General features: G+C 37.0%; 1 protein-coding gene and 1 non-coding gene across 2 annotated transcripts in view; both read right to left on the bottom strand.

Moving 5' to 3' along the window:
* DOCK7 (dedicator of cytokinesis 7) overlaps nt 1-25,548 on the bottom strand; it is a 221,984-nt gene that overhangs the window by 160,494 nt on the left and 35,942 nt on the right. The window contains 8 exon segments of the mRNA XM_047723748.1: nt 836-916; nt 5,293-5,442; nt 6,578-6,644; nt 18,795-18,880; nt 19,234-19,446; nt 19,548-19,677; nt 24,009-24,077; nt 24,274-24,449. Coding sequence (XP_047579704.1) covers nt 836-916; nt 5,293-5,442; nt 6,578-6,644; nt 18,795-18,880; nt 19,234-19,446; nt 19,548-19,677; nt 24,009-24,077; nt 24,274-24,449 — 972 coding nt within the window.
* On the bottom strand, nt 10,705-10,898 carry LOC125099363 (U2 spliceosomal RNA). Its single transcript, XR_007127133.1, has one exon. It is a non-coding gene; the product is annotated as a U2 spliceosomal RNA (small nuclear RNA).

Here is a 25,548-nt window from a genome sequence, read left to right as displayed (position 1 = left end):
GACGCTTAACTGTCTGAGCCACCCAGGCTCCCCTCATCTGTTATTCTTGTGGCTAATTCAGGGTATCCAAAATTTGGTACCAACTTTAATATAAATTACTCTTGTTTTATAAATTGATTCAAATTCTACAACATAGTGGTCTGATGGCAAAACAAATTGCATTTTCTATTTTTACCATATTCCTTAATTATCTGCAACTAGACAGAGCTCCAGAATATTGGTGTTTTGCTATGAAAAGTTTTACTATCAATACCACTATTTTATAAAAATATCACTACTTTTGAAAATTTTCATTATTTAGGAATTAAACTATATTAACTTCGTTCTCTCAAAAAAAAAAAACAAAGAGTAAATTAGTTTGCAGTAACAGAGATTTTAAATAACAACACAGCATAAGGGTACCTGGTAGCTCAGTCAATTAAGTATCTGACTATTTCAGCTCAGGTCATGATCTCAGGGTTGTGAGACTGAGCCCACATTGGGTTCCATACTGGGCATAAAGCCTGCTTAAGATTCTCTCACTCCATTTGTCCCTAGCCAACCCCCCTCTAAGGCCAAAAAATAAATAAAATAAAATAATAATAATAATAATAATAACAGCATGTGACATAAGCTAGGTGACAAAGGAAATAAAGAAGAAAGTAAAAAAGTGGGTAGGCCAATAGAAAATGATGACTTAGTAGTGAAATTCCTTAATATGCTTTGTATAGTATTCTCCCAAATAAAAACTTGGGAAATCTGAGGATGTTTAGGGTTGGACTCAGGAGATTTGGGGGAAATGGGGAAGGACTATATGACTATAAAGGTAGAAAAAATGAGAAGCATGATAGTCTACCTTTGTGGCATCTGCTTCTTTGAAAATCATGTATGGCTCTGCACACTCTCCGATGTCACCCTGCTGTAGGACTTTTTCTAGCTGTCAAAGAAAAAAAGTAAAGACTAATTAAGCCAAAAAAAAAAAAAAGAAAAAAGAAAAAAAGGGAAATAAAAAGAAAGGGGGGAAAAAAAACAATCAGCCTGGAATGCAAGGATGGTTCAATATAAGAAAATCAATCAACATAATGCACTACACTAACAGAATGACAGAAAAAAAAAAACACACGATCATCTCAGTTGATAAAAAAAAAATAATCAGGCAAAATCCAACACCCTTTCACATTAGGAATACTCAACAAACTAGCAATAAAAAAAAAAAAAAACTACCTCAACATAATAAAGGCCATATATGGAAACACCACAGCTAAAATGATATTCAATGGTGAAGTTGTTCCTCTTACATCAGGAGCAAGATAAGGATGCTCACTTTTGCCAATTTAATTAAACAAAATACTGGAAGTCTGAGCCAGAAAATAAGGAAGAAAAAGAGAAAAAAATGAGTCCAAATTTGAAAGGAAAAGTAAAATTGTCCCTGTTTACAGATAGGATCCTTTATTCAGAAAATCCTAATATCACACACACACACACATACACACACACAAATGGTTAAACTAACAAATAGAGCAAAGCTGGAGGATACAAAATCAAAACGCAGAAACCATTTGTATCTCTATACACTAATAATGAACAATTCAAGAAGGAAATTAACAATTTCATTTACAATAATATCAAAAGGAAAGGAAGCTTACATTATGCCACTCTGCTTCTACAGAAGACCTGTATTAATAGTTGCTTTTGCTAACTGAAAGAGTTTCACTTTTATAAAAAAAGGCAAAAAGTAAAAATAACATTCAACATTTGCTTTGCAGTTGCCAGATATACAGGCAGCACACACCCTAAGGAGCAAGAGTGGGGCTTTCCAGCTCCCTCCCTGGACACTCCACTCAGCATCTCAGCATCAAGCGGCCATAGCTTTGAACTGTGTCAACGAGTATCTGTGCTTTACCTCCATTTATTTTGTGCATCTGTTGGCAAGATATGTCTAAAGGTATCAGGAAAGTGTGAGAGAGATTATTTTTTGGGCCAAATAAGGATGAATAAACCATTTTAATCATGCGAAGGAGTATGACATGACAACATACATAAAAGAACAAATTAATGTTGCACATAATATGGAGGACTCTCCCAGACATCATATTGAATGAAAAGCCAGACACAAAAGCCTGCGTAAGATACGATTCCTTTCACGTAAACTTCAAGAAGAAAAGCCAGCAATGGTGACAGAAGTTAGAATACTAGTTATCTGGTGGAAGGGCAGGGGTAGTCACTAGAAAGAGAAACACAAGAACCCTCCAGAGTAATGAGGTAACAGAAATACCGTATGTCTTGAGCTGAGGAGTGATTATACAGATGCATACATGTGGAAGAATTAACCCAACTGTTTACTCCAGATTTGTATACTACAAAGATCTTACTGTAGATAGTTTATATCTCAGTATTTTAAAAAACCTGGTAAGTAGCAAGTGTAACTAACTGAAACTTATTCACTGCTGGTGGGAATGCAATTTATCACAGATACTTTGGAAATCCATTTGATAGCATCTACCAAAGCCGACATACAAATATTCTATGACTTGGCAATTCTACTCCCAAGAATAAACTAAACAGAAATGAATACATGTCTATCCTCATGAAATGCAAATGTTTACAGAATTACTGATAAAAACCACAAAATTAAATTAACCAAAATGTCTATCACCAGTGAAGAGAATTATGATATAGTCATATAATACTATACAGCAATATAAATGAATTTTAAAACTGGGGCATGGGGCGCCTGGGGGGGCTCAGCTGGTTAGGCATCAGACTCTTGGTTTCCACTGGGTCATGATCTTGAAGTTGTTGTATCAAGCCCTGTGCTGGGCTCCACCTTCAGTGAAGTATCTGCTTGGGATTCTCTCTCTCTCTCCCTTTGTTCCTTCTGCAACTCTCACATACACACTCTCTCCCTCTCTCTAAAATAAATAAAATCTTTTAAAAAATAAAAATTGCTGCATACAGCAGTAAGATTAATCACACGAACAAGTAGCAAGTCACAAAATAAAAATACCCTTGGATCCTATTAACACAGAGTTCAAAAACAAGCGAATACTTTTGGGGGAGAAGAAAAGGAGTAGTAAACAGTATATGGGCAGTTTCTGGGATTCTGGTTAACATTTTGTTTCTTAACCTGGGTGGGTGGTAACATAATGTATTTATTTGGGGATAGTTCATTAAACCATACATTTATGACTTTTATCATACTTCATTAAAAAATTTAATTAAAATAATTTTAAGCTTATTTTGTTATAGTTACCTTACTGTAAACCCAAGTTGTTGGTTTATTTTTTTTTTCATCTATTTGCAGGTTTCTTTCAATGAGCTTTGTTTTTATTCTCTAAAAAAGACTAGTGCTGCTAAATATTTGCTTCTAGGATTGACTGTTCATTGTAGCTAAGACCTATTTTAACCTGAATTCATAGCAATGTGTCCACAAATTAGGACATTATTCCTGTGGGTAAACAGGATTCATTTCATGACAATCCACTTTATAACCTTATTGTAAAATTCATTACCTTTTATGATAATTTTATATAAATAAAGATAAATGATTGAGGAATATATTTTAGGCTTCTCTCAAGTCAAGGTCAAGTTATGGTAAATGATTCTTCAAGTTATCCTAAGCTAAACAGCTTAGTAAGAGAGAGATTTTACAATTTGTAATCCTTATTCTTTTTTTTTTTTTTAATTTTTGTTTTTGTTTTTATCTTTCTAAGTTTTTATTTATACTCCGGTTAGTTAATATATAATGTAAGAGTAGTTTCAGGAGTAGAATCTAGTGATTCACCACCTATATACAACACCCAGTGCTCATCCAGTGCCTCCTTAATATCCATCACCCATTTAAACCATTCCCCTGCCCGCCTCAACTCCAGGAACCCTCAGTTTATTCTCTACAGTTGAGTCTGTCCGATGGTTTGCTTCTCTCTATTTCCCCCCTCATGTTTGTAATTCTAATTCTTTTTTTTTTTTTAAGATTTTATTTATTTATTAGACAGAGAGATCACAAGCAGGCAGAGAGGCAGGCAGAGAGAGAGGAGGAAGCAGGCTCCCCGCTGAGCAGAGAGCCCGATGCGGGGCTCGATCCCAGGACTCTGAGATCATGACCTGAGCCGAAGGCAGCGGCTTAACCCACTGAGCCACCCAGGCGCCCCTGTAATTCTAATTCTTAACTGGCTGAAAATCAAATCATACTGCTCCATAACCTTGATAATTTAGATATTCATATTTATATAATATAAACACTGAGTGATAAAATCACAGTAAGGTTCCTATGACGGTTAATTTTATATGCCAGCTTGGCTAGGTTTTCATGCCCAGTTATTTGACAATCTACATGTTGCTGTGAAGGTATTTTTTTTAGAGGTGATTAGCATTTACATCAGTAGAATAAAGTGGACTACTTTCTCCACAATATGGGTGGGCCTCATCCAATTAAAAGACCTTAAAAACAAAGACTGAGGTTTCCCAAAGAAATAATTCTCAAGACTGCAACAAAGAGGCACTGCCTGGGGGCACCTGGGTGGCTCAGTAGGTTAAAGCCTCTACCTTTGGCTCAGGTCATGATCTCAAGGTCCTGGATCGAACCCCGCATCTGGCTCTCTGCTTAGCAGGGAGCCTGCTTCCTCCTCTCTCTCTCTCTCTGCCTGCCTCTCTGCCTACTTGTGATCTCTGTCTGTCAAATAAATAAATAAAATCTTAAAAAAAAGAGGCACTGCCTGAATCTCCAGTCTGCTGCCCTGGAGAATTCAGACTCAGAACTACAGTAACAGGGGTGCCTAGGTGGCTCAGTCAGTTAAGGTTTTGCTTTCAGCGCAGATCAAGATCCCAGGGTCCTGGGATCGAGTCCCACTTTGGGCTCCCTGCTCAGCAGGGAGTCTGCTTCTCCCTCCCACACTCCCTCCGTGCTCTGTCATTCTCTCCCTCAAATAAATAAATAAAATTAAAAAAAAAAAAAGACTACAATATCAACTCTTACCTGAACGCCAGCCTACCACCTTGCCTGACACAGCTCAAATTTGCCAGCCCTCAGAAATACATGAGCCAATTCCTTAAAATCAATCTCTCTCTCTTTCTGAGTGTGTGTGTGTGTGTATGTGTCTCCATCCTACTGATCTGTTTCTCTGGAGAATCCTAATAGAGCTCCCACTCAAAAAAAACTTAGGAAGCACCTATAGTGCACATCCAATATGGTGTTAATAAATATAAAGATGAAAAAATAAAGATAAAATCTTTGCCCCTAAAAAGCTTGCGGTATTAATAGAAAGACAAGTACACAGACACTACACAAACTAATATATTTAACATTATTCTCACCTTTATTACAAGAAAAACATCTTGTGAAGGATAAGTGATAGAAAAAATAGCTGATCTTGCCAAGGTGGTAATGGCAGCAGGTGGTACATGGGGACGTAATAACCCTTTCATCTGCTCAGAATTAAGGTCAAAATAAAAGTTTTCTGAAATCTAAAAAAAAATTCATATATTATATTTAAAATATGTACATTTTACAAAAATCAAACATAGTCTTAAAACACTATAGATATTAGAACATTATACTAATATAAAATTTATTATATATTTCAATGACCAATCTTTACATGTCTAAATCAAAGCAAAAAGAAATATACAAACTATCTGGAATATATAGAAGAAACATATTCTAAACAACTATATCCCTAACCTTTTTTATTAGAAATGTAACTTGTAGTAAAGTACACAAAGAAATTACTAAGATGAATTACCTCAAATTGAGTCTTTAAAAAATTATATAAATAATATTTTAGCAGATTTGATATAGCAAATACAAGCTGCTAGAGCAGAATTCCAATGCAGAAATTTCAAATATATTGACAGTAGAGGTCATTGAAAGTACTTAGTTGCTACTACACATTAAGGAGCCTTACAATAGAAGTTAATAAATGCTGTATGAGAGGTGCCTGGGTGGCTCAGTCAGTTAAGCATCTGCCTTAGGCTCAGGTCATGATCTTGGGATCCTAGCAGTGAGCCCCACACTGGGTTCCCTGTTCAGCCTGAAGCCTGCTTCTCCCTCTCCCTCCACCTCCCCCCTCTGCTCACTCACTCTCCTACTTTCTCTCTCAAATAAATAAAATCTTAAAAAAAGAAAAAAAAAGAAAAGCAGTATGAGATAGCCCCCTGGAAAAACTCGTAAAGGTAATAAAGATATGATGGTAAAACTAAAGCAGTATTTAAGACAAAATATTTCAAGCACACGTAAATGATCTTTTAGCTAGTGAATTTTAAAATTACATCAACCAAAATTCCTAATGATTCTAATCCTTTATACATTGTTGTCTAAAATGCTTTTCTTATATTAAATTTTTCTTAAACTAAAAGAAAGCTGCTTCTGCTACCTCTTTTTGAAACTCTCTCTTTTAAATAAAAACTAGGTATCAACTAAACTATTTTATACTCAGAAAATATTTAACAAGTCTCAATAAATTAAATTTCTATTTTCTTCTTAAAAGATATGTTAAACAGTTCTCAAAAAAATTTAAGTTATCTTACAAAACAAATTAAAAACAAGTTTCTGAAACCTAGAATTGTGACAAAAGACTATATTCAAACAATATACCCTTACCTTTTTCTTTTCCTTGACATCATATAAGGCCAAACTTGCAAAAATGGGTTCAATTTCAATTTCAAACCTTTAAGAAAAAAAAAAGGAGTTTAACCTTTCTTCATCTGTGCTATAGCATCTATGCTACCCCTTCTTTCTGAAACACTTTTTCATGTATATCTATCGGTCTAAATCAACCATTACCTCCTCTAGGGTAATCCCATATATTCAATGTAAAAAAAAACAAAAACAAAAAACTAAGAAAACATGTAAAAAAATTTTCAGAGGAAAACAGGAGCATACAAAATTCTATCACATGGCAAGAACCAAAATAAATAGTTTCAGGGCCTATCCATCTAGATTTTTGTCTATGTATAAATGCACTTGGTGAATGAATTTTTTTTTAAGATTTTATTTATTTATTTGACAGAGAGAAAGCACAAGTAGGCAGAGAGGCAGGCAGAGAGAGAGAGGAGGAAGCAGGCTCTTTGCCAAGCAGAAAGCCCGATGTAGGACTCAATCCCAGGACCCCGAGATCATGATCTGAGCCGAAGGCAGAGGCTTAACCCACTGAGCCACCCAGGCGCCCCTTGAGCAGTGATTCTTAACAAAGGACAGTTTGGCCCCCAAAGGGATATCTGGCAATGTCTGGAGACATTTTAAATTATCCTCACTGCAGGAGCATTACTGGTATTTAGTGAGTAGAGGCCAGGGCTGCGGCTAAACATTCAACATTATATAGGAGAGCCCCTGACAACGAAGAATTAGCCAGACAAAAAAGTCAATAGTGTCAAGGTTGTAAAAACCATGTTCTTGGGAATGCAAGTTGGTGCAGCCACTTTGGAGAACAGTGTGGAGATTCCTCAAGAAATTAAAAATAGAGCTTCCCTATGACCCTCCAATTGCACTACTGGGTATTTACCCCAAAGATACAGATGGAGTGAAAAGAAGGGCCATCTGTACCCCAATGTTTATAGCAGCAATGGCCACGGTCGCCAAACTGTGGAAAGAACCAAGATGCCCTTCAACGGACGAATGGATAAGGAAGATGTGGTCCATATACACTATGGAGTATTATGCCTCCATCAGAAAGGATGAATACCCAACTTCTGAAGCAACATGGACGGGACTGGAAGAGATTATGCTGAGTGAAATAAGTCAAGCAGAGAGAGTCAAGTATCATATGGTTTCACTTATTTGTGCAGCGTAACAAATAACATGGAGGACATAGGGAGATGGAGAGGAGAAGGGAGTTGAGGGAAATTGGAAGGGGAGATGAACCATGAGAGACTATGGACTCTGAAAAACAACCTGAGGGTTTTGAAGGGGCGGGGGGTGGGAGGTTGGGGGAGCCAGGTGGTGGGTATTATAGAGGACACGTATTGCATGGAGCACTGGGTGTGGTGCATAAACAATGAATTCTGTTACGCTGAAAAGAAAAAAAAAACATGTTCTACACGGCTCATTTTTTTTAATCCTAAAAGTATTATCAAAGTCATGGGCCACCTGGGTGGCTCAGTTGGTTAGGCATCTGCCTTTGACTCAGGTCATGATTCCAGAGTCCTGGGATCGAGTCCCACATGGGTTCTCTGCAGGAAGCCTGCTTCTCTCACTCCATCTGCCTACTGCTCTGCCTGCTTATTCTCTCTTTCTCTCCGAAAAGAAAAAGAAAGAATAAAGAAAGAAAGAAAGAAAAGAAAAGAAAAGAAAAGAAAAGAAAAGAAAAGAAAAGAAAAGAAAAGAAAGAAAAGAAAAGAAAAAAGTTATCTCCTTGCTGGAGATAACATATTTGCACTGGATTAAGAATTTAATGAAGGGTGATTCACAAAGATTTGGACAAGATTTAGGAAGAACATCTACAGAACGTACAATTCTCTGGGGGTAACAATAGCAGGGAGTCGTTACCAATCCTTGACCTAAAGGAGACCTTGGAAGTGGAAGCCAAAACTTAGAAAGAAAAGATACATAAGGGCCTTTCACAGAAACAGTGGCTTTTTGAGAAGGAGACAACCAATCGATATAACCTAGCAGGGAATGAGTAAAGGAAATAAATACCCCTGATTTCAGGCTCTTCCACCCTCTGACTTTCTGCTGATGCCTCTTAGCAGGACTTAGCAGAAGCAGGACTTAGCAGAAGCCAAAAGAACAGGGATTTTGGTGATACTGTCTCTGTCTACACAGCTCAACCTCTACAAAGCCTACTCTGCAACCTCTTTACCACCTGTTAGTGTCACTCGCTCGAACTTTGACTCCAGTGGGTACGTGGTACCACACTGGATGAATTTTTAATACACATCTCTTCATATAGTTATGACCACAAAGGTATCCTCTTTTGGACCATTTTTCTATTATTTGACATTTTCCTCATCAATTTATACTTCTTTATGAATTCTGTATATGGACACTGTCAAATGAATGTATTGAAAATATCTTCTCTTTCTGTATGACAGAGAAAGAGAAACAGAAACAGATATCCAACTGTCCTGCCAATTTATTAAAAAGATAATCTTCCCCACTGTCTATACAGTTGTTTTCCCTTATGTGCAAAAAGTGTTCCAAGACCCCCAAGAACGCCTGAAACCTTGCAGATAGTACTGAGACCTATAGATACTATGTTTTTTCCAATACATACATAATCTGTTTTAAGGTTTAATTTATACTTTAGGCACAGTAAAAGATTAACAACAATAACCAATAACAGAATAACTAATGCAACATACTATAATAAAAGATATGTGAATGTGGTCTCTCTCTCTCAAAATGTCTTATTGTACTACACTCATCCTCCTTTTCCTTACGATGGTATGAGAGGATAAAATGCCTATGTGTGACATAAAGTGAGGGGAATGACGAAATAGGATTAGGCTACTATTGACCTTCTGACCATACCTCAGAAGAATCACCATCTGCTTCTGGACAGCACCTGACCACTGGTAACTGAATCCATGGATAAGAGAGGGACTACTGTCACACCACTTAAATAGTAAATCAAAAATCCATAAACATACGGGTCTTTTTCTGGCTCTAGTCCATTGGCTGGTTTATCTAATTATGTGTCCATGCTATACTGTCTTAATTATGTAGCTTCATATTAAGTCTTTTTTTTTTTTTTTTTTCATATTAAGTCTTGATACCTAGTTTTATTTCATAAAAAGGGCTTCAAAACTGCCCTGTCTCCTTTTGGCCTTTTGCACGTTCATTTAAATTCTAAATTCACATAAAAATAAGCAAAAATGGATCAAAGGTAAAAGAAATGGTTATTGCTTATTCAGAAAATATCCTATTTCGTAATTTAGCACCATAAAATTCCTGTATAATAACTTTCTCTATGATACTCTTGTACAATATTTAGAGATCCATATTGTTAGTATGATGAACAAAGGCTGGAAATCCTGAGGAAAAAACACAGTGTGTTTCACATAAGCGAGGCTCCTCCTAATGCATGACAATAATTTTTTGAATGAGATTACATAATTTGATTTTTTTTTTTTTTTTTAAGTTTCAAAGGCTCTTCCATTATACAAAGGGAATTCCACAGTGGTTGTTTTCTTCTTTTTTATCTTTTCTCTTTTTCAATGTATACTCCTCATAGGTTCAGTACATAATCCAAGTCAGAAAATTCAAAAAAAGCGTATTGTATTACTCCCATGCAATCAAACATATGTATGCTTGAGTTTGTCAAGAAATAGTATTTGAAGGATTCCTGCGTGGCTCAGTCAGTTGGGCATCTGCTTTCCTCTCAGGTCATGATCCCAGTGTCCTGGAATAGAGCCCCTGCATTGGGCTCCCCTCTCAGTGGGGAGTCTGCTTCTCCCTCTCCCCACTCTTGTGCACTTGTGCTCTCTCTCTCTCTCTCCCTCTCAAATAAATAAATAAAATCTTTTTAAAAAATTAAAAAGGAAAAAAGAAGAAATACTATTTGAGCATTAGATGCTCAGTGGCTACTAAGCTGCAAAAAGGCTGTTGTTGTTGTTGTTTTCACTATAAGTGCTCATTTATTTGAAATGTTGAGAATTCTGAAACATCCAAAAGCAGGCAATCTTAAACACTCAGAGGCCTACCAAAACACACAACTAGTAAAATATTGGCTTATTCCTTTTAGGGTTGTTTTTTTTTTAAGTGGGGTGTATTTTTTTCTTAATTCCCCAAGAGGGTGAACTGTTCCTGGAAGTACTCTAGTACTAGGTCAATGTGTGGAGTGGAGGGAGCAAGCACCTATTCTACTTTCTAGTTCCAAAAATCCATTTACTATATCATCCTTGGGTAGAGAATACATCACATATTAAACTGATAAGAACAGATTTTAGTGGGGTGTATTTTAACACATTTGCTTCCATATAATTTTCATAATACAGTTTTGAACAACTTTATCAATATGTATGATTCTATTATGACTTATAGTCAATGTTGTCCAATAATAACGGCACCACAAATCTGGACTACATTGTTGCCTTGGAGTTTTTTGCCTTGAAGTTTTTTGAACCACACAGATGGTACATGAGCTTATGGTTATGAACTCAAGAGGAGTCACTGTTTGGGGTTTTTTTTTCCTGTTTCATATCTAAATTTCTCCCTGCTACAGCCAAAGTCATAACAGATAAATATCTCTACCACCTACAGTATTACTCCTATAGAATCTGGTGTTAGATACTTATACAAGACTCTGTTTCTACCCTATTTGAGTGCAAGCTCTTTCTCTTGTAGAGTCCATTAAAACAGGGTTGGACATGGTGCGCCTGGGTGCCTCAGTGTGTTAAGCTTCTGCCTTCAGCTCAGGTCATGATCTCAGGCTCCTGGGATTGAGCCCCACATTGGGCTCTCTGCTCAGCAGGGAGCCTGCTTCCCCCTCTCTCTCTGTCTGCTATTCTGCCTACTTGTGATCTCTCTCTCTGTCAAATAAGTAAAGAAAATCTTTTAAAAAAACAAAAACAAAAAAACAGGGTTGGACAACAGCCCCAATGTAAAAATTCGCTACAGAATGCTTACCCCTATGGAAAGATTTCCTACCATTATTAGGCTCCCAAGAAATTCTTAGTTTTATAACAGCTTAGTTTTAATCCTTAGTTGTTTATCCTGAATATCTAGATTACTTTATTGCTGACTCACAGTCTTAATATTAAAAATAATTTTCTCATGCAGGATAAAGGAAGGTTATTCTTAGAAAACAAATGTAAGAAAATTTATTTTCAAAAATGTATCAGTTTCTGTAATTGATGACTAAAATAAAAACTATTATTTCTGATCCCTTCTGAAATCATAATGTGACTAAGTTCTTCCTTCCTTTAAACCTGGATTTTTCTCATGATAGAGAAATCACATGTATATAATTCTTGGTTCAGGACTTTTAGCAAGAGCTGACCAAACTAAAACTAAAGATCACAAAATGATGTGAAAACCCATTCTATATTTTATTCCTTTAAGGGAGAAATAATACACCTAAAACTTTATTAGTCAGTAAGATCATAAGTATAAAACCACAATGAGATGCCTCACATCCACTCTCATCAAAAAAATGGATAATAAAAAGTGTTGGCAAGAATGCAGACTAGTTAGAAGCCCCATACATGCTAAGGGGGAATGTAAAATTGTACAGCTGCTTTGGAAAACAACCTGGCAATTCCTCCAAAATTTAAACATGGAGTTAACAAATCAACCACAATTCTAATCATAGGTATATACCCAAGAGAAATGAAAACATAAGCTTGTATATAAATGTCTTAGCAATATGATTCATAACGGCTGAAAAGTAGAAACAACCCAAATGGTTATCAACTGATGAATGGATAAACAAAATATTGTGTATCCATCCAATGAAATATCACTCAGCCATAAAAAGAAATCAAGTACTGATACATGCCATAACATACATATACCCTGAAAACATTACACTAAGTGAAAGAAGTCAGACCAAAAAAACACCACATATTGTATTATTCCATTATTGGGAAATAATTAAAATAAACAAATGTATATAGACAGAAGACAGATCAGTGGCTGCTGAGGGCTGGAAGAACTGGGGGAAAAAGTGAAAAGTAATGGATATGGGATTTCTTTTGGGGATGATGAAAATGTTCTAAAATTGTGTTGACATTGCACAAGTCTGTGAATATATTAAAACCCACTAAATTGAACATTGAGCGAACTGAGTGAAGCCACTGGTGAACTATACTGTGTATACTTTGAGTGAACTGCAATGTATGATTATATTTCAATAAGGCTGTTATTTTTTAAAAAGTGGAAGCAACGCATGCTCATCAAGTGATAAATGGATAAACAAAATGTGTTATATTCATAGTTTAATATTATTAGCTATATAAAAGAATGAAGTATTGATATACGCTACAACATAAACCTTGAAAACATTATGCTTTGTAAACAAAGCCAGACACAAAGGACCACACATTATATAATTCCATTTCATTTATTATACAGAATAGGAAAACTTAAAGTAACCTAAAGCAAATTAGTGGTTGTTGGGGGCTGAGAGAATAGGAGTGACCACTAAGGGTACTTTTATGAACAGAATTGTGTCACCTGAATATGTTTATGTTGCAGCCCTAATCCCCAATGTGACTACATTTGGAGATAGAGCCTTTAAGTAGATAACTAAGGTTAAATGAGACCATAAGGCTGAGACCCTAAGCCAAAAAAAGACTAGTGTCTCTATAAAAAGAAAAAGAGACCCCAGAGACACTCTCGTCATTCAGGAACAAAGAAAAGGCTACGTGAGGGTACAACAAGAAGATAGCCATCTGCAAGCCAGGAAGAGAGGCCTCATCAGAAACCAATCCTACCAACACCTTGATGCTCAACTTAAGAGTCTCCAGAACTGTAAGGAAATAAATTTCTGTTGTTTAAGCCACCCGGTCTAGGGTATTTTGTTATGGCAGTCTAAGCAAACAAATACAGGTATGGAGTTTCTCTCTGGGGTGATGGGTATGTTCTAGAATTAGTCACAGTAATAGTTGTACAACTCTGAATATACTAAAAACCACTGACTTTAGCTTTCTAGGGACGGTGGCAGAGTAGGAAGACCCTAAGCTTCACCTCTTCCCATAGATACAACTAGATAACACTCACGTAAGTGTAAATAAACCAGAAAACAACCCAAAAACTGGTAGAACAGACTCTCCACAGCTACTTGTAGAGAAGAGGCAACACAAAGAAAGTAGGAAGGGCAGAGACAGGTCAGGAGTGAAATGGACCTGCAGGAGGGAGGAAAACAATAGGTGCAGAAAGCGGGAAAAAAACAAGACCATCAAAACGGGCACCCCAGGCACAAGGAACCCACAGGGGTAAGACGAATTCCTATAACATTTGGCTCTGAAAATCAGAGGGGCAAAATTTTACCAGTTCTTACCATCTGTGGGGCTTAACACCCGGAACTTTAAAAATCAGCAGCTAGGCTTTGGGATGGCCAGGAAGGTGAAAGGAAACTGAGTCCCTGCTCTAAATGAGACAACACAACAAAGAGTCCCTCAGATTTTTTTTTTTTATAAAAGACTTAGACTTATTTATTTATTTGAGAGAGAGAGAGCATACATGTATGCATGCGCAGGGGCTAGGGGGTGGGCGGGGGTGGGGGGGAGACAGGGACAGAGGGAAAGGGAGAGAAAAACTTAAGCAGATTCCACCCTGAGAACAGAGCCTCATTCAGGGCTCGATCCCTGGGATCACAACCTGAGCTGAAACCAAGAGTCAGTTGCTTAACTGACTGCTCCACCCAGGCACCCCAGCCCTCAGATTTTACAACATAGATGTAGCAGCTTGAAAAATTTCTGGTGTGTGGGGTGCTTGGGTGGCTCAGTCAGTTAAGCATCTGCCTTTGGCTCAAGTCACAATCCCAGCATTCTAGGATCAAGCCCTGCATCAGGCTCCCTGCTAGCAGGGAGTCTGCGTCTTCCTCTCCCTCTGCCTCTCCCTCCCACTCATGCTCTCTCTCTCTTGCTCTCTCTCTCAAATAAACAAAATCTTTAAAAATAACCTTAAAAAAAGAAAGGAAAAGAAAAATTTCTGGTGTATACAAGAGGGAGATTTGTTTACAAATCTTGGAGCATGTGCGGGAGGTACAGGGATCACTGGGAGACCTCTCCAGGAACAAAGAAGTTGGTGGGTACCATTTCCCTCTCCCACCCCTAGCCCAAATACCTGCAGAAACCAGCACAGTGCCAACTCTCCACCTAACTTGCTAACGGGGCAACGTGTCTCTTCATTCTCCGGCAGACATGCCCCCTACAATATGCCCTTGGCCAGAACCCATCCAAAGCAATGCCACAAGCCTGGTAGTGTGCAAAGAGCCCCAACAGGGGCCACAACTCCTCCAAAGTAACTCCTACGCTGGGGAAGGGAAAGATAACCACACACACCAATTCCCCTGTGGCCCCAGCAGTGGGGCTGGAGCAGACAGCTGGTCTGACCGCAGGCCTCATCTAGCAATGAAAGCTTCTCGGGAGACAACACAGGGAAAGTGTCCAACAGTTCAGTGCACTACATCCCTGGCAAATGCCTGGTCTTACTCAACTTAAGCCCAAGGCAGCCCCAGACCGACCCACTAACAACACAGGGACCAAAACCTGCCCGCAACAGGCAAAAAGAGTCATTGCAGATAACTGAACTGTGAACTGCATCACACCTCGGAGATCCCCTGAATTACTGGAGTCTGGTGAAGAGGGGACAGTGCACTGCAGAGTACTATAGAACCCATTCTTCATAACACCACTACTTTCAAGAGCAGGAGATTTGGCTGACTTTCCTAACACACAGACAGACACAGAGAGTTAGACAAAATAAGGAGAAAGAGAAATATGTCCCAAATGGAAAAAAAAAAAAAAAAAAAAAAGGACAAAATCACAGCAAGAGAACTGAATGAAACTAAGGTAAGAAATATGACCAATAGAGAATTTACAGTAATGGTCATAAAGATACTCATGGGATTCGAGAAAAGAGGGGAGGACCTCACTGAGACACTCAACAAAGAGACAGAAAATATCAAAAAGAACCAAAGATGAAGAACTCAGTAACTGAAATTAAAAATACACGAGATGGGATGAAAAGTGGACTAGAGGAAGCAGAAGAAGGGGTCAATGACCTGGAGGACAGAGTAATGGAAAGCAATCAAGCTGAATAAAAGAAAGGAAAAAAAAATGAAAAAAGACTTACAGAATTCAGTAAGGCCATCAAGCATAGTAACATCTGCATCAAAGAGACCCCAGAAGGAGAAGAGAGAGGAAAGAGAGCAGAAAACTTATTTGAAGAAATAATAGCTGAAACCTTCCCAAATCTGGAGAAGGAAACAGAAATCTAAACTGAGGAGGCAGAGAGAGACCCCAAGAAAATCAACCCAGGAGGTCCACACCAAGACACACAGTAATTAAAATGGAAAAGGTAGTGACAGAGAATTTTACAAGCAGCAAGAGAAAAGAAAACAGTTACATACAAGGAAAACCACATAAGGCTACCAGCTGATTTTTTAGCAGAAACTTTGCAGGTTATATTCAAAGTGATATATTCAAAGTGCTAAAAGAAAAAAAAACCTGCACCCAAGAATACTTTATCCAGCAAGGCCATCATTCAGAATAGAATGAGAATAAAGACATTCCCAGACAACTAAAAGTTACAAGAACTCATTGGCACTAAACTAGCCCTACAAGAAATGTTAAAGGTGGGGCGCCTGGGTGGCTCAGTGGGTTAAGGCCTCTGCCTTCGGCTCAGGTCATGATCCCAGGGTCCTGGGATCGAGCCTCGCATTGGGTTCTCTGCTCGGCAGGGAGCCTGCCTCACCCTCTCTCTGTACCTGCCTCTCTGCCTACTTGTGATTTCTGTCTGTCCAAAAAAAAAAAAAAAAAAAAAAAAAAGAAATGTTAAAGGTGATTCTTTGAATGGAAAGGAAAGACCATAAGCAGGAGTAAGAAAAGTAGAAAGCACAAAAGCACAAAAATCAAGTATACCTATAAAAATCAATCAAGATACTCACAAAATAAAGAATGTAAAATATGACACCATATACCTAAAATGTGAGAGCCAAAGGCAGGGGAGTAAAGAATGGGTTCAAACTTAAGCAACCATCAACTTAATATGGACTGCTTATGCATAAGATGTTACATACAAACTTAACCACAAATTAACCACAATTTAAAACCAGTAATAGATATGCAAAAAGTAAAGAGAAAGGAATCTAAGTATATCACTAAAGAAAGCCAGAAAATCATGAGAGAAGTAAGCAAGAGGGGGGCCTGGATAGCTCAGGTGGTTATGCAATCAACTCATAATTTCGGCTCCCGTCATGACCTTCAGGTCATGAGATCGAGCCCCACGTTGGGCTCCACACTCAGCCCATGAGATTCTCGCTCTCTCTCTCTCTGACCCTCCCCCAATTGTGCACGCTCTCTCTCTCTCAAATAAATAAATAAATATTTACCCAAAAAAAGAAGTGAGCAAGAGAAGAAAGGAAGAGAGAGAATATAATGCTAAGTGAAATAACTCAATCAGTAAAAGACAAAAACCAAATGATTTCAATGATATGTGGCATTTAAAAAACAAAACAAATGAACAACAAAAAAAGAGATAAACCAAAAAACAGACCTAACTGTAGAGAACAAACTGATAGTTACCAGAGAGGAGGTGGGTTGGCAGATGGGTGAAATAGGTGAAGGGGATTACGAGTACACTTAAGCACTGAGTAATACATACAATTACTGAATCACTATATTGTACACCCCAAAATAGTAATAATGCCATTTGTTAACTATACTAGAATTAAAATTTCAAAGACAAATAAGTAAACCACTGACTTTTAAAAGGGAGAATTTTATATGTAAATTATATCATAATAAAGCTGCTTAAAAAAAAAAAAGATCATAAGAACTGATATTAGCTGTCCTCATATTCAAAAGACTCAATGCACTAAAACACTAACAAGTGTCTAGATAAATCTAACTAAATATATAATGCCTTGACTTTCAAAGGAAGAAAACTCTCCAAGTTATCCAGAAGTAGAAGTGGTCTATCCCTATGAATTGCTGTTTTTAGAAAGTCTATGAATTGAAACTTCCTTTTTCTTAAGTCAGAACTAACAATTAACTATAATATTAACATGATATAATGAAAAGAACATAGAGTTTCTTTTCTGTTACTGGGTGCAAAACAATGAGCATGCCTGTTAACCTCTGTTAATATTTTTAAATCCTGGTTTCCTCATTTGTAAAATGAATAAAATATCTACCTTATACAATTACACTGAAGACAGGATGAATTAAAATAAGGAGAAATTAAAATAAGAGGAAGCACTTTGTGAAACAATATAAATTCAAGATAAATCATTTTGATGTTGTTAGATCAGAAGTCACTTAATTTTTTTACATAAAAAAATATGTACTTCAGGGGGGTAGGAAAAGAATAAATGAAACAAGATGGGATCAGGAGGGAGACAAACCATAAGAGACTTTTAATCTCACAAAACAAAGTGAGGGCTACTGCGGGGAGAGGGTAGGAAGAGCTTAGTTGGGTTATGGACATTGGGGAAGGTATGTGCTATGGTGAGTGCTATGAAGTGTGTAAGTCTGGCGATTCACAGACCTGTATCCCTGGGGCTAATAATATATTATATGTTAATAAAAAAAATTTTTTTTTAAATATGTACTTCAAAATCTTAAAAAAAAAAATACCCACAAAGCCTACCATGAAACAAATGTATAATCAAGAGATAAGCTACTCTGCCTTTATAGTCCCCAAGCCAAGTAGAGCATCTGGCAAACACGAGATATTTAGGAAATGCTTTTCAAGTTTTAAGACTAATTATATATAGCTGTGACAAAGAGTCATCTCCACCTGCAAGCCAAAAATGTTCTTAAGCTCAGCTTCATACATCAGTTTTTTTTTTTTTTTTTTTTAAGATTTTATTTATTTACTTGACAGACAGAGATCACAAGTAGACAGAGAGGCAGGCAGAGAGAGGAAGGGAAGCAGGCTCCCTGCTGAGCAGAGAGCCCGATGCGGGGCTCGATCCCAGGACACTGGGATCATGACCTGAGCTGAAGGCAGAGGCTTTAACCCACTGAACCACCCAGGCATCCCTCATACATCAGTTTTAATGCTTAGTAGCCTTTAAAATTATGTATAGAACAATACTTCTCAAATGGATACAAATACAAGCATAAAGTCTATTGTGATTTTGTTATACTAACACTCAAAATATTATTTGAAAAATAAAAGTTATAGAGAAAACAAAATGAATACTCACTTGAGTGATAAACATTTTACAAGAAGTCTTTGACCAAAGTGCTCTTTGGGCACATCAGGAACACTAAGTCGTTCTATTGGCTCTTCCTACAAATAGACAAGCAACATTAAAAATGAACATTCTTACCACATTTCAACTCCTGATAATTTTTTAAGAACCTATTTTATTAATCTAATATGCAGAGTCTTCACAACTGAGTACAGAAAACAAGGACCAATTTACCCTCAAACAAATAACTAGAGTCTAAATGTGCTCAATTCACAGAAGTTACATTACATTACATTAAATATATTCACTAAAATAAAAAGTATATTTCATTTACTAAAATTATACCTATGTTTCTATTAAGTTTTATTCCCTACATTATTATAATACTGTATGCAGTACTCCCCAAATACCTATCTTAATCATCTGCTTCTTCATATCCAAATATCTATACCTCATCCGGTGATGGGTGCAGAGCAAAGAGTTCCTTGTGGCGGTTCGATTTCCTTTGGTCATCATTCTGACGGTCTATTTCTTCATTGGGAGTTCGATCAAGTAAATTGGGAAGCAAAGCATCAGGAAGCGAATTTTTCAAGTCAAAAATACTGCAGGCCCAGCTACCCCTTGGAGTATCATCTATTGACATTGAACGTCTTTTAAGATCATCCTGTCATGCAAAACATTAAATATAAATATATTAATAAAGAAATTAAAAAATAAACTACTTTAAAATTATTTCTTTTAGTCATTTAAAAATAGAGACATTACTTGCTCATCCTGGTAGCTGTTGCCATCTGGAGCTTCATCAGATTCAAAGACCTGTTTTGGCAAACCTTTTTGCCTTTCTTTCTGTTTATCTAACGTATTAGGATTAAATCCTGTTCCCAGTTTATGATACCTATTCAAAATAAAATAGTTAAGTAAATGTCAGTTTTTGGGAAACTTTTCATTTCATCATTATGTAACAAGCCAACTGTTCTCTGCATTATTTCTTTACATTAATAAGGATACATTCCAGCAGTTTTGATTATGTTCAACACTGAACCAGAAGTTTAAGAAGACTTCCATTCGAAGTTCCTTTACTCCAACTAGAGAGCAGATTAGGAGATTCCAGACATTAAGTCATATTCTCCTTCTTTCTACAACAACCATGTATATCTAACTTAAGTTGTACTTTCAATCCAGATGATTTTTTTTTTTTTTCAGTTAAAAGAAAGGATGGGAAGCCAGGTTAAAGAATAGAATGAGACAGTGTAAATTTTTATTTTATTTTTTTTTTAAGATTTTATTTATTTGACAGACAGAGATCACAATTAGGCAGAGAGGCAGACAGAGAGAGAGGGGGAAGCAGACTCCCCGCTGAGCAGAGAGCCCGATGTGGGGCTCAATCCCAGGACCCTGGGATCATGACCTGAGCCGAAGGCAGAGGCTTTAACCCACTGAGCCACCCAGGTGCCCCAACAGTATAAATTTTTAAAAGGCAGAAAAATATAAAGCATCGAATTTTTTTTAAGATTTTATTTATTTATTTGACAAAAAGCAAGAGAGCACAAGTAGGCAGAGCAACAGACAGAGGGAGAAGCTGGCTCTCCACTGAGCAGGGAGCCCGATGCAGGACTTGATCCCAGGAACCCAGGACCATGACCTGAGCTGAAGGTAGCTACTTAACTGAATGAGCCACCCAGGCACCCATGAAGCACTGAATCTTAAAATTTCAAATAGCCAAAAATAAAAGTTCCTATATGTCATCAAGGATAAAAGATCTTAAACAAGCTACAGCTACAGACTTTAAAAAGGAAAAAGAGCAAGATCTACACCATTGTATACATATATCAGTTAACATATATTGCTACATAATATATATATTTGACTTAAAATAATTCTTAAATTAATGTAAACTTCTTTCCTAAAAATCCAATACCCAAGAACATTAAACAGACATTTAGGTCAAAGAGCAATTATAGGGCGCCTGGGTGGCTCAGATGGTTAAGCGTCCGCCTTCGGCTCAGGTCAATCTTGGGGGTCCTGGGATGGAGCCCCACTTCGGGAATTCCTACTCAGCGGGGAGTCTTCTCCCTCTCCCTCTGACCCTATTGCTCTGCTCATGCGCTCTCTCTCTCTCTATCCGCCTCAAATAAATAAATAAATAAAATCTTTAAAAAAAAAAAAAAGAGCAACTACTGTTCCACACCTCATATAGTCCACCTGGGGAAAATTTTAATTGGAGCAAAAACAATTATGACTGCAGAGGATGATATGGTTCCTGCCACCACTGAATTTAAGAAATAGTAAAGAATCACACTTGATACGAATGATTCATATTGTGTCTTGTTGCTAAAGATAATAAAATAGCAGCTACATGATGTTCATTATCCCAGTGTAATCACAAAATAAAAGAAAGCATTCTTCTCTGAAAGAACTAAAATAAAGATATTCAATATAATAACATGAAAGGTTTTATCCTTCATGAAATGTTTTAAGTTCCTTAATTTGTAAAATTGCATGCTAAGCCGCTCCTATAAACTAGAAATGTGTTCAATTCTATCTCCTTTATGTCCTAAAATATTGACAGTATAAAATTCACAAGAGATGAGAAGAATGACATGATTCATGATCAATATTCTTCCTAAATTATCACTCTGACCGCTAGTTGATTGCTGTAAGACTTTCTATGATTACCCATCCAACTCCACACACCACCTCCACCATCGCTAGGACCTCATATCTCAGCATGCTGTCCCTCATTTATTCTATTCCAGCCACACTGACCTCTTTCCTTGCAGGAAATTGGTCCACTCTTTTTGGATCTCTCTATCCTCCTCACCCTATTTTTTTTTTCTCCATAAGAGTCACCTCCACCACACCTACTAGTATTTATCTGTGTTGGTTTACTGTCCACTGCCCTCATCCCCAACTAGAAAGTAAGCTCCACGAGGGCACAGAGCTGTTGACTGCTGTATTATCACTGCTTAGCATAGTGCCTGGCACATTCCAGACTCTCAGCAAGTTCTTGCTGAATGAATAAATAAATGAAGTACTTTCTGTCCCTTTATCCTTCTGTGCTGAATTATAGACGAATAGTGTGGTTTCATCTTATGGAATACTATTCCACTCCTCAGTCATGCCCACTCTGCCATTAAGCCCATCTGCTGAATTTTTAATATTTTTTCACTGAAAAAAATATTAATTTCTAAAGATAACTAGTTGATTTTCATATGTCTACCACATCCTTTCATATCTCCTTGAGGATATTAATTACACTTACGGGTCTTGATCTGTGTTCTATTAACTACTGCCAACTTTAAATTGTTCTGTTACTTGGAGATTGATAATTCTCTTTGAAGCATGCTGGTTTTCATTAAATCGTGGGCAATTCTGGGTTCTGTGCTCATTTTTAAATCCATAACCCCATATCCACCTAAAAACACTATCTATTCTGCTCAGCCCATATCCGGCGGTTGTGGAGAAGAGGCAATCATGCTGTCAGGCAGAATCTGCCAGTATCCACTCTTCTGGGTCTGAGGGGCCCCTTCTTCCAAGGCATGCCCACCCTGAGCACTATATTATCAGCTCAAGCCCCCAAAATCATTGCTCTAAAAAAAAGGCATAGATATCTCTGCAGGCATTCCTGTGCACACATGGTACAGGGGTCAAAGTAACCAAATGTCCAACAGTTACCCCAGGACCCTTTCCCCTGCCTGAATTCACTACTTCTGAGCTTACAACCCTACTGAAGTTTTTACATATATCTTCTCCTTAGATTATTCTGTACTATGGTTTTCTCTTATGTTCCAATCGCACCCTATCTTCTATCCTTCAGGGATACTTTAAAACCTGTAGCCCAACAAAAGTGCCCCTTTTGCCATTTACTACTGCAGATAATAAATAAAATAATATCTGATGTTACAGGAAAAACTGAAGCATTAGAACCTGATGTTCCTAGGTTCTAATCCAGACTATCCCACTTTCTGGCTGGGAGACCTCAAAGACATTACTTAACTACTCTGAGCCTGAGCTTTGTCATCTGTTGGAACCTTAACTGAGACTGACTATCAAGGGCCCAGTAATGCTTGATACACAGTAAGTACCACAAAAATGTTAACTACCTTACCCTCTTGCCTAAACCAAGGTAAGTAACCCCATGAGAGTTAAGTAGTAGAGATTAATGTTTTACAACTAATCTCTTTATATTAAGATTTCTAATTAGAAGTTTCCAACATACATGTTTAGAGGCAAAAACCTGAGTTATCTGACAGAGGAACAATTTTCTTCAGTAATGTCTAAAATCTACCTATTGAAATACTTATCAAAATGTTAAGTTCATAAAAACAGCTCTTCTTTATAAAAGGTAGCAGACTGTGCTTTTATTAGGTCACACTAAAACTAAAAAGCATGTCAGCAGTATCCCCAAGTGATGCTTAGCACCATATTAAACCCACTGAAATAAGACAGCAGCCATAAGGGCAAAACAATAAGCAAAGGATACAAGACCGTTTCTAGTACAATTTAGCACAGATAACTTCATTTCTGAAAACCATGTCATAACAGAATTCTCCACTACTTCAGTAATTTATTTTTCTTCTAGAAAAATAAGGCTAAGAATTTCCAGTATGAAGACTCTTCATTATGCAAATTAAAATTAGCAAAGCAAACGTACTTTTTTTTCTTAACCTGACTTGATATCTCAAATACATTCATTAGAACAATAAATTTTGTGGTAGAACAAAACATTACTTTTTAAAAATATTTACCTGATTCGATATACTGGTCAATGACCTATAAATACTTAGTTAGTTAGTAAAGGGTGGAGACCTTTCAAACAGCTTGATCTGGAAAGCTGGCTATTCAAATTAATTTAGCCACTTAAGTTTTAATAAACTGGATTCTTTTTGAGAAATGCAAATTATTCATCAATACCTACCCATGATTTCCCAAAAGAGTTAGACCATAAATTATTATAATTATATATTATTAGTTATCAATGACTTATAATAATATAGAAATACTACTGATAAATCTATTATTTTATAAGGAAAGTTAAGTGATATAGGCTGCAGTAACTACAGAACTCCTAAGGAGAAAATATCTACATACAAAAGGTCCTTCCTTTGTTTCTTCAGCTGTTTTTTTAAATGAATGTTCGGGTCTCATAATTACTATTAATCTACCTTAATCCACTTATAGATCTTACTCAGCATTTCTTAATGTTATAATAAACATATGACTTACTTTCTGATTACAATTGCCCAGTCTTCTGTATAACTTCTTATACAATCTCGAACATGTGGATCCATTTCACTATTTTAAAAAAGAAAACAGATTTTTAATTTAGTAAGGAAAGCACCGATGTTTGTAAATTTGGTTGCTTCAGTTCTTATCATATACTAGGCAACAACAAACAACACTACCACAAGAAACAGGATCTAAATAGAATCAAGGGAGGTAGCCTTTCCATAGTTACACTCAAATCAAAAATAGGTAAATGTCACCTTACCTTTCTTCAGGTACAGCTGACACAAGGGTTCTGCAGTCCCTAGGACTATAAACAACTTCGATATCATCTGGAGGGAACTCAATCAAATCCCTTAAAGGTCCAGAATCCACAGCTAAAGGATGAGTAATGAGGTATTCTTCCAAATCCACGGGGTCCACCGCTTCAGTAAGGGGCACCTTTATAAAGAAGGGTGGGTGTGAGAGGTGGGTAGAAAGGGAGAGGCAGATATAAAAATTTAAAACTTTAACCAAAGGAAATTCACTGTTTTTAAAAAATACATGCTTTTAACCTAGTTATTTCTAAAATGTCAGCGGACATTCAGCCAGATGCACTAAAGAAACCACAGGGTATTGGCCTTCTTATACTTGTTTATACTTTCGGGTCAATATACCAATCTTCTCGCTTAGACTTTGCCCATTCCCCTCACATAAGGTCAGTAATAATAATTAACAGTTTTAGAATACTTCACGATGACAAAATGCTCATTGGAAGGATTTTTTTTTCTTTTTTATATCCTTGGAATTGTCACTGCTAAGTTTATAAGCAGCACTTTTACTTTTATTTGATGTTATTGTTGATTATTCTAGTAAAAACATATAACCAGTCTGTAGCAGGCTGGGCCCTCCAAAGATCTCCACATCCCAACGCGTGAACCTTATATGGCAAAATAAATAAATAAATACAAATAAAAGGGTATTTGAAGATATGATTAAGGATCCTAAAATGGGGACATTATCCTGGATTATCTAAGTCCTAAGTACAATCATATATATCCTCATATGGAGACATAGGAAATTTGGTGCACACAGAGGAGAAAGCCACATCAAGACACAGCAAAGAGAAATTTGAAGATTCTGGCATTGAAGACACAACTGATATGGCCTCAAGCAGCCACCAGATCTGGACAAGGCAAGGAACTGATTCTGAAGGGAGTCTCTGAAGGGAGTGTAACCTCACAAAAACCTTGACTTCTGCCCACTGATATTAAATTCTGAACTCCAGCACTGTGAGAGAATAAATTCCTGTTGTGTTAAGCCACACAGTTTGTGGTAATTTGTTCCAGCAGCCACAGGAAAGTAATACACAGAATCTGTTAAAAGTATCTATTAGCAATAATAGAATATTCACAGAATTCCTTAGCCAAGTTGAAATTATACATTTTAATAAGATACCCTACTTCTTCTTTTTTTTTTTTTTCCAAGATTTTATTTATTTATTTGTCATAGAGAGAGAAGCGAGAGTGAGCACAGGCAGACAGAGTGGCAGGCAGAGGCA

Source organism: Lutra lutra, chromosome 4, assembly GCF_902655055.1.
Source record: "Lutra lutra chromosome 4, mLutLut1.2, whole genome shotgun sequence".
Classification (NCBI taxonomy): Eukaryota; Metazoa; Chordata; class Mammalia; order Carnivora; family Mustelidae; genus Lutra; species Lutra lutra.
This window is presented reverse-complemented; position numbering and strand designations above follow the sequence as displayed.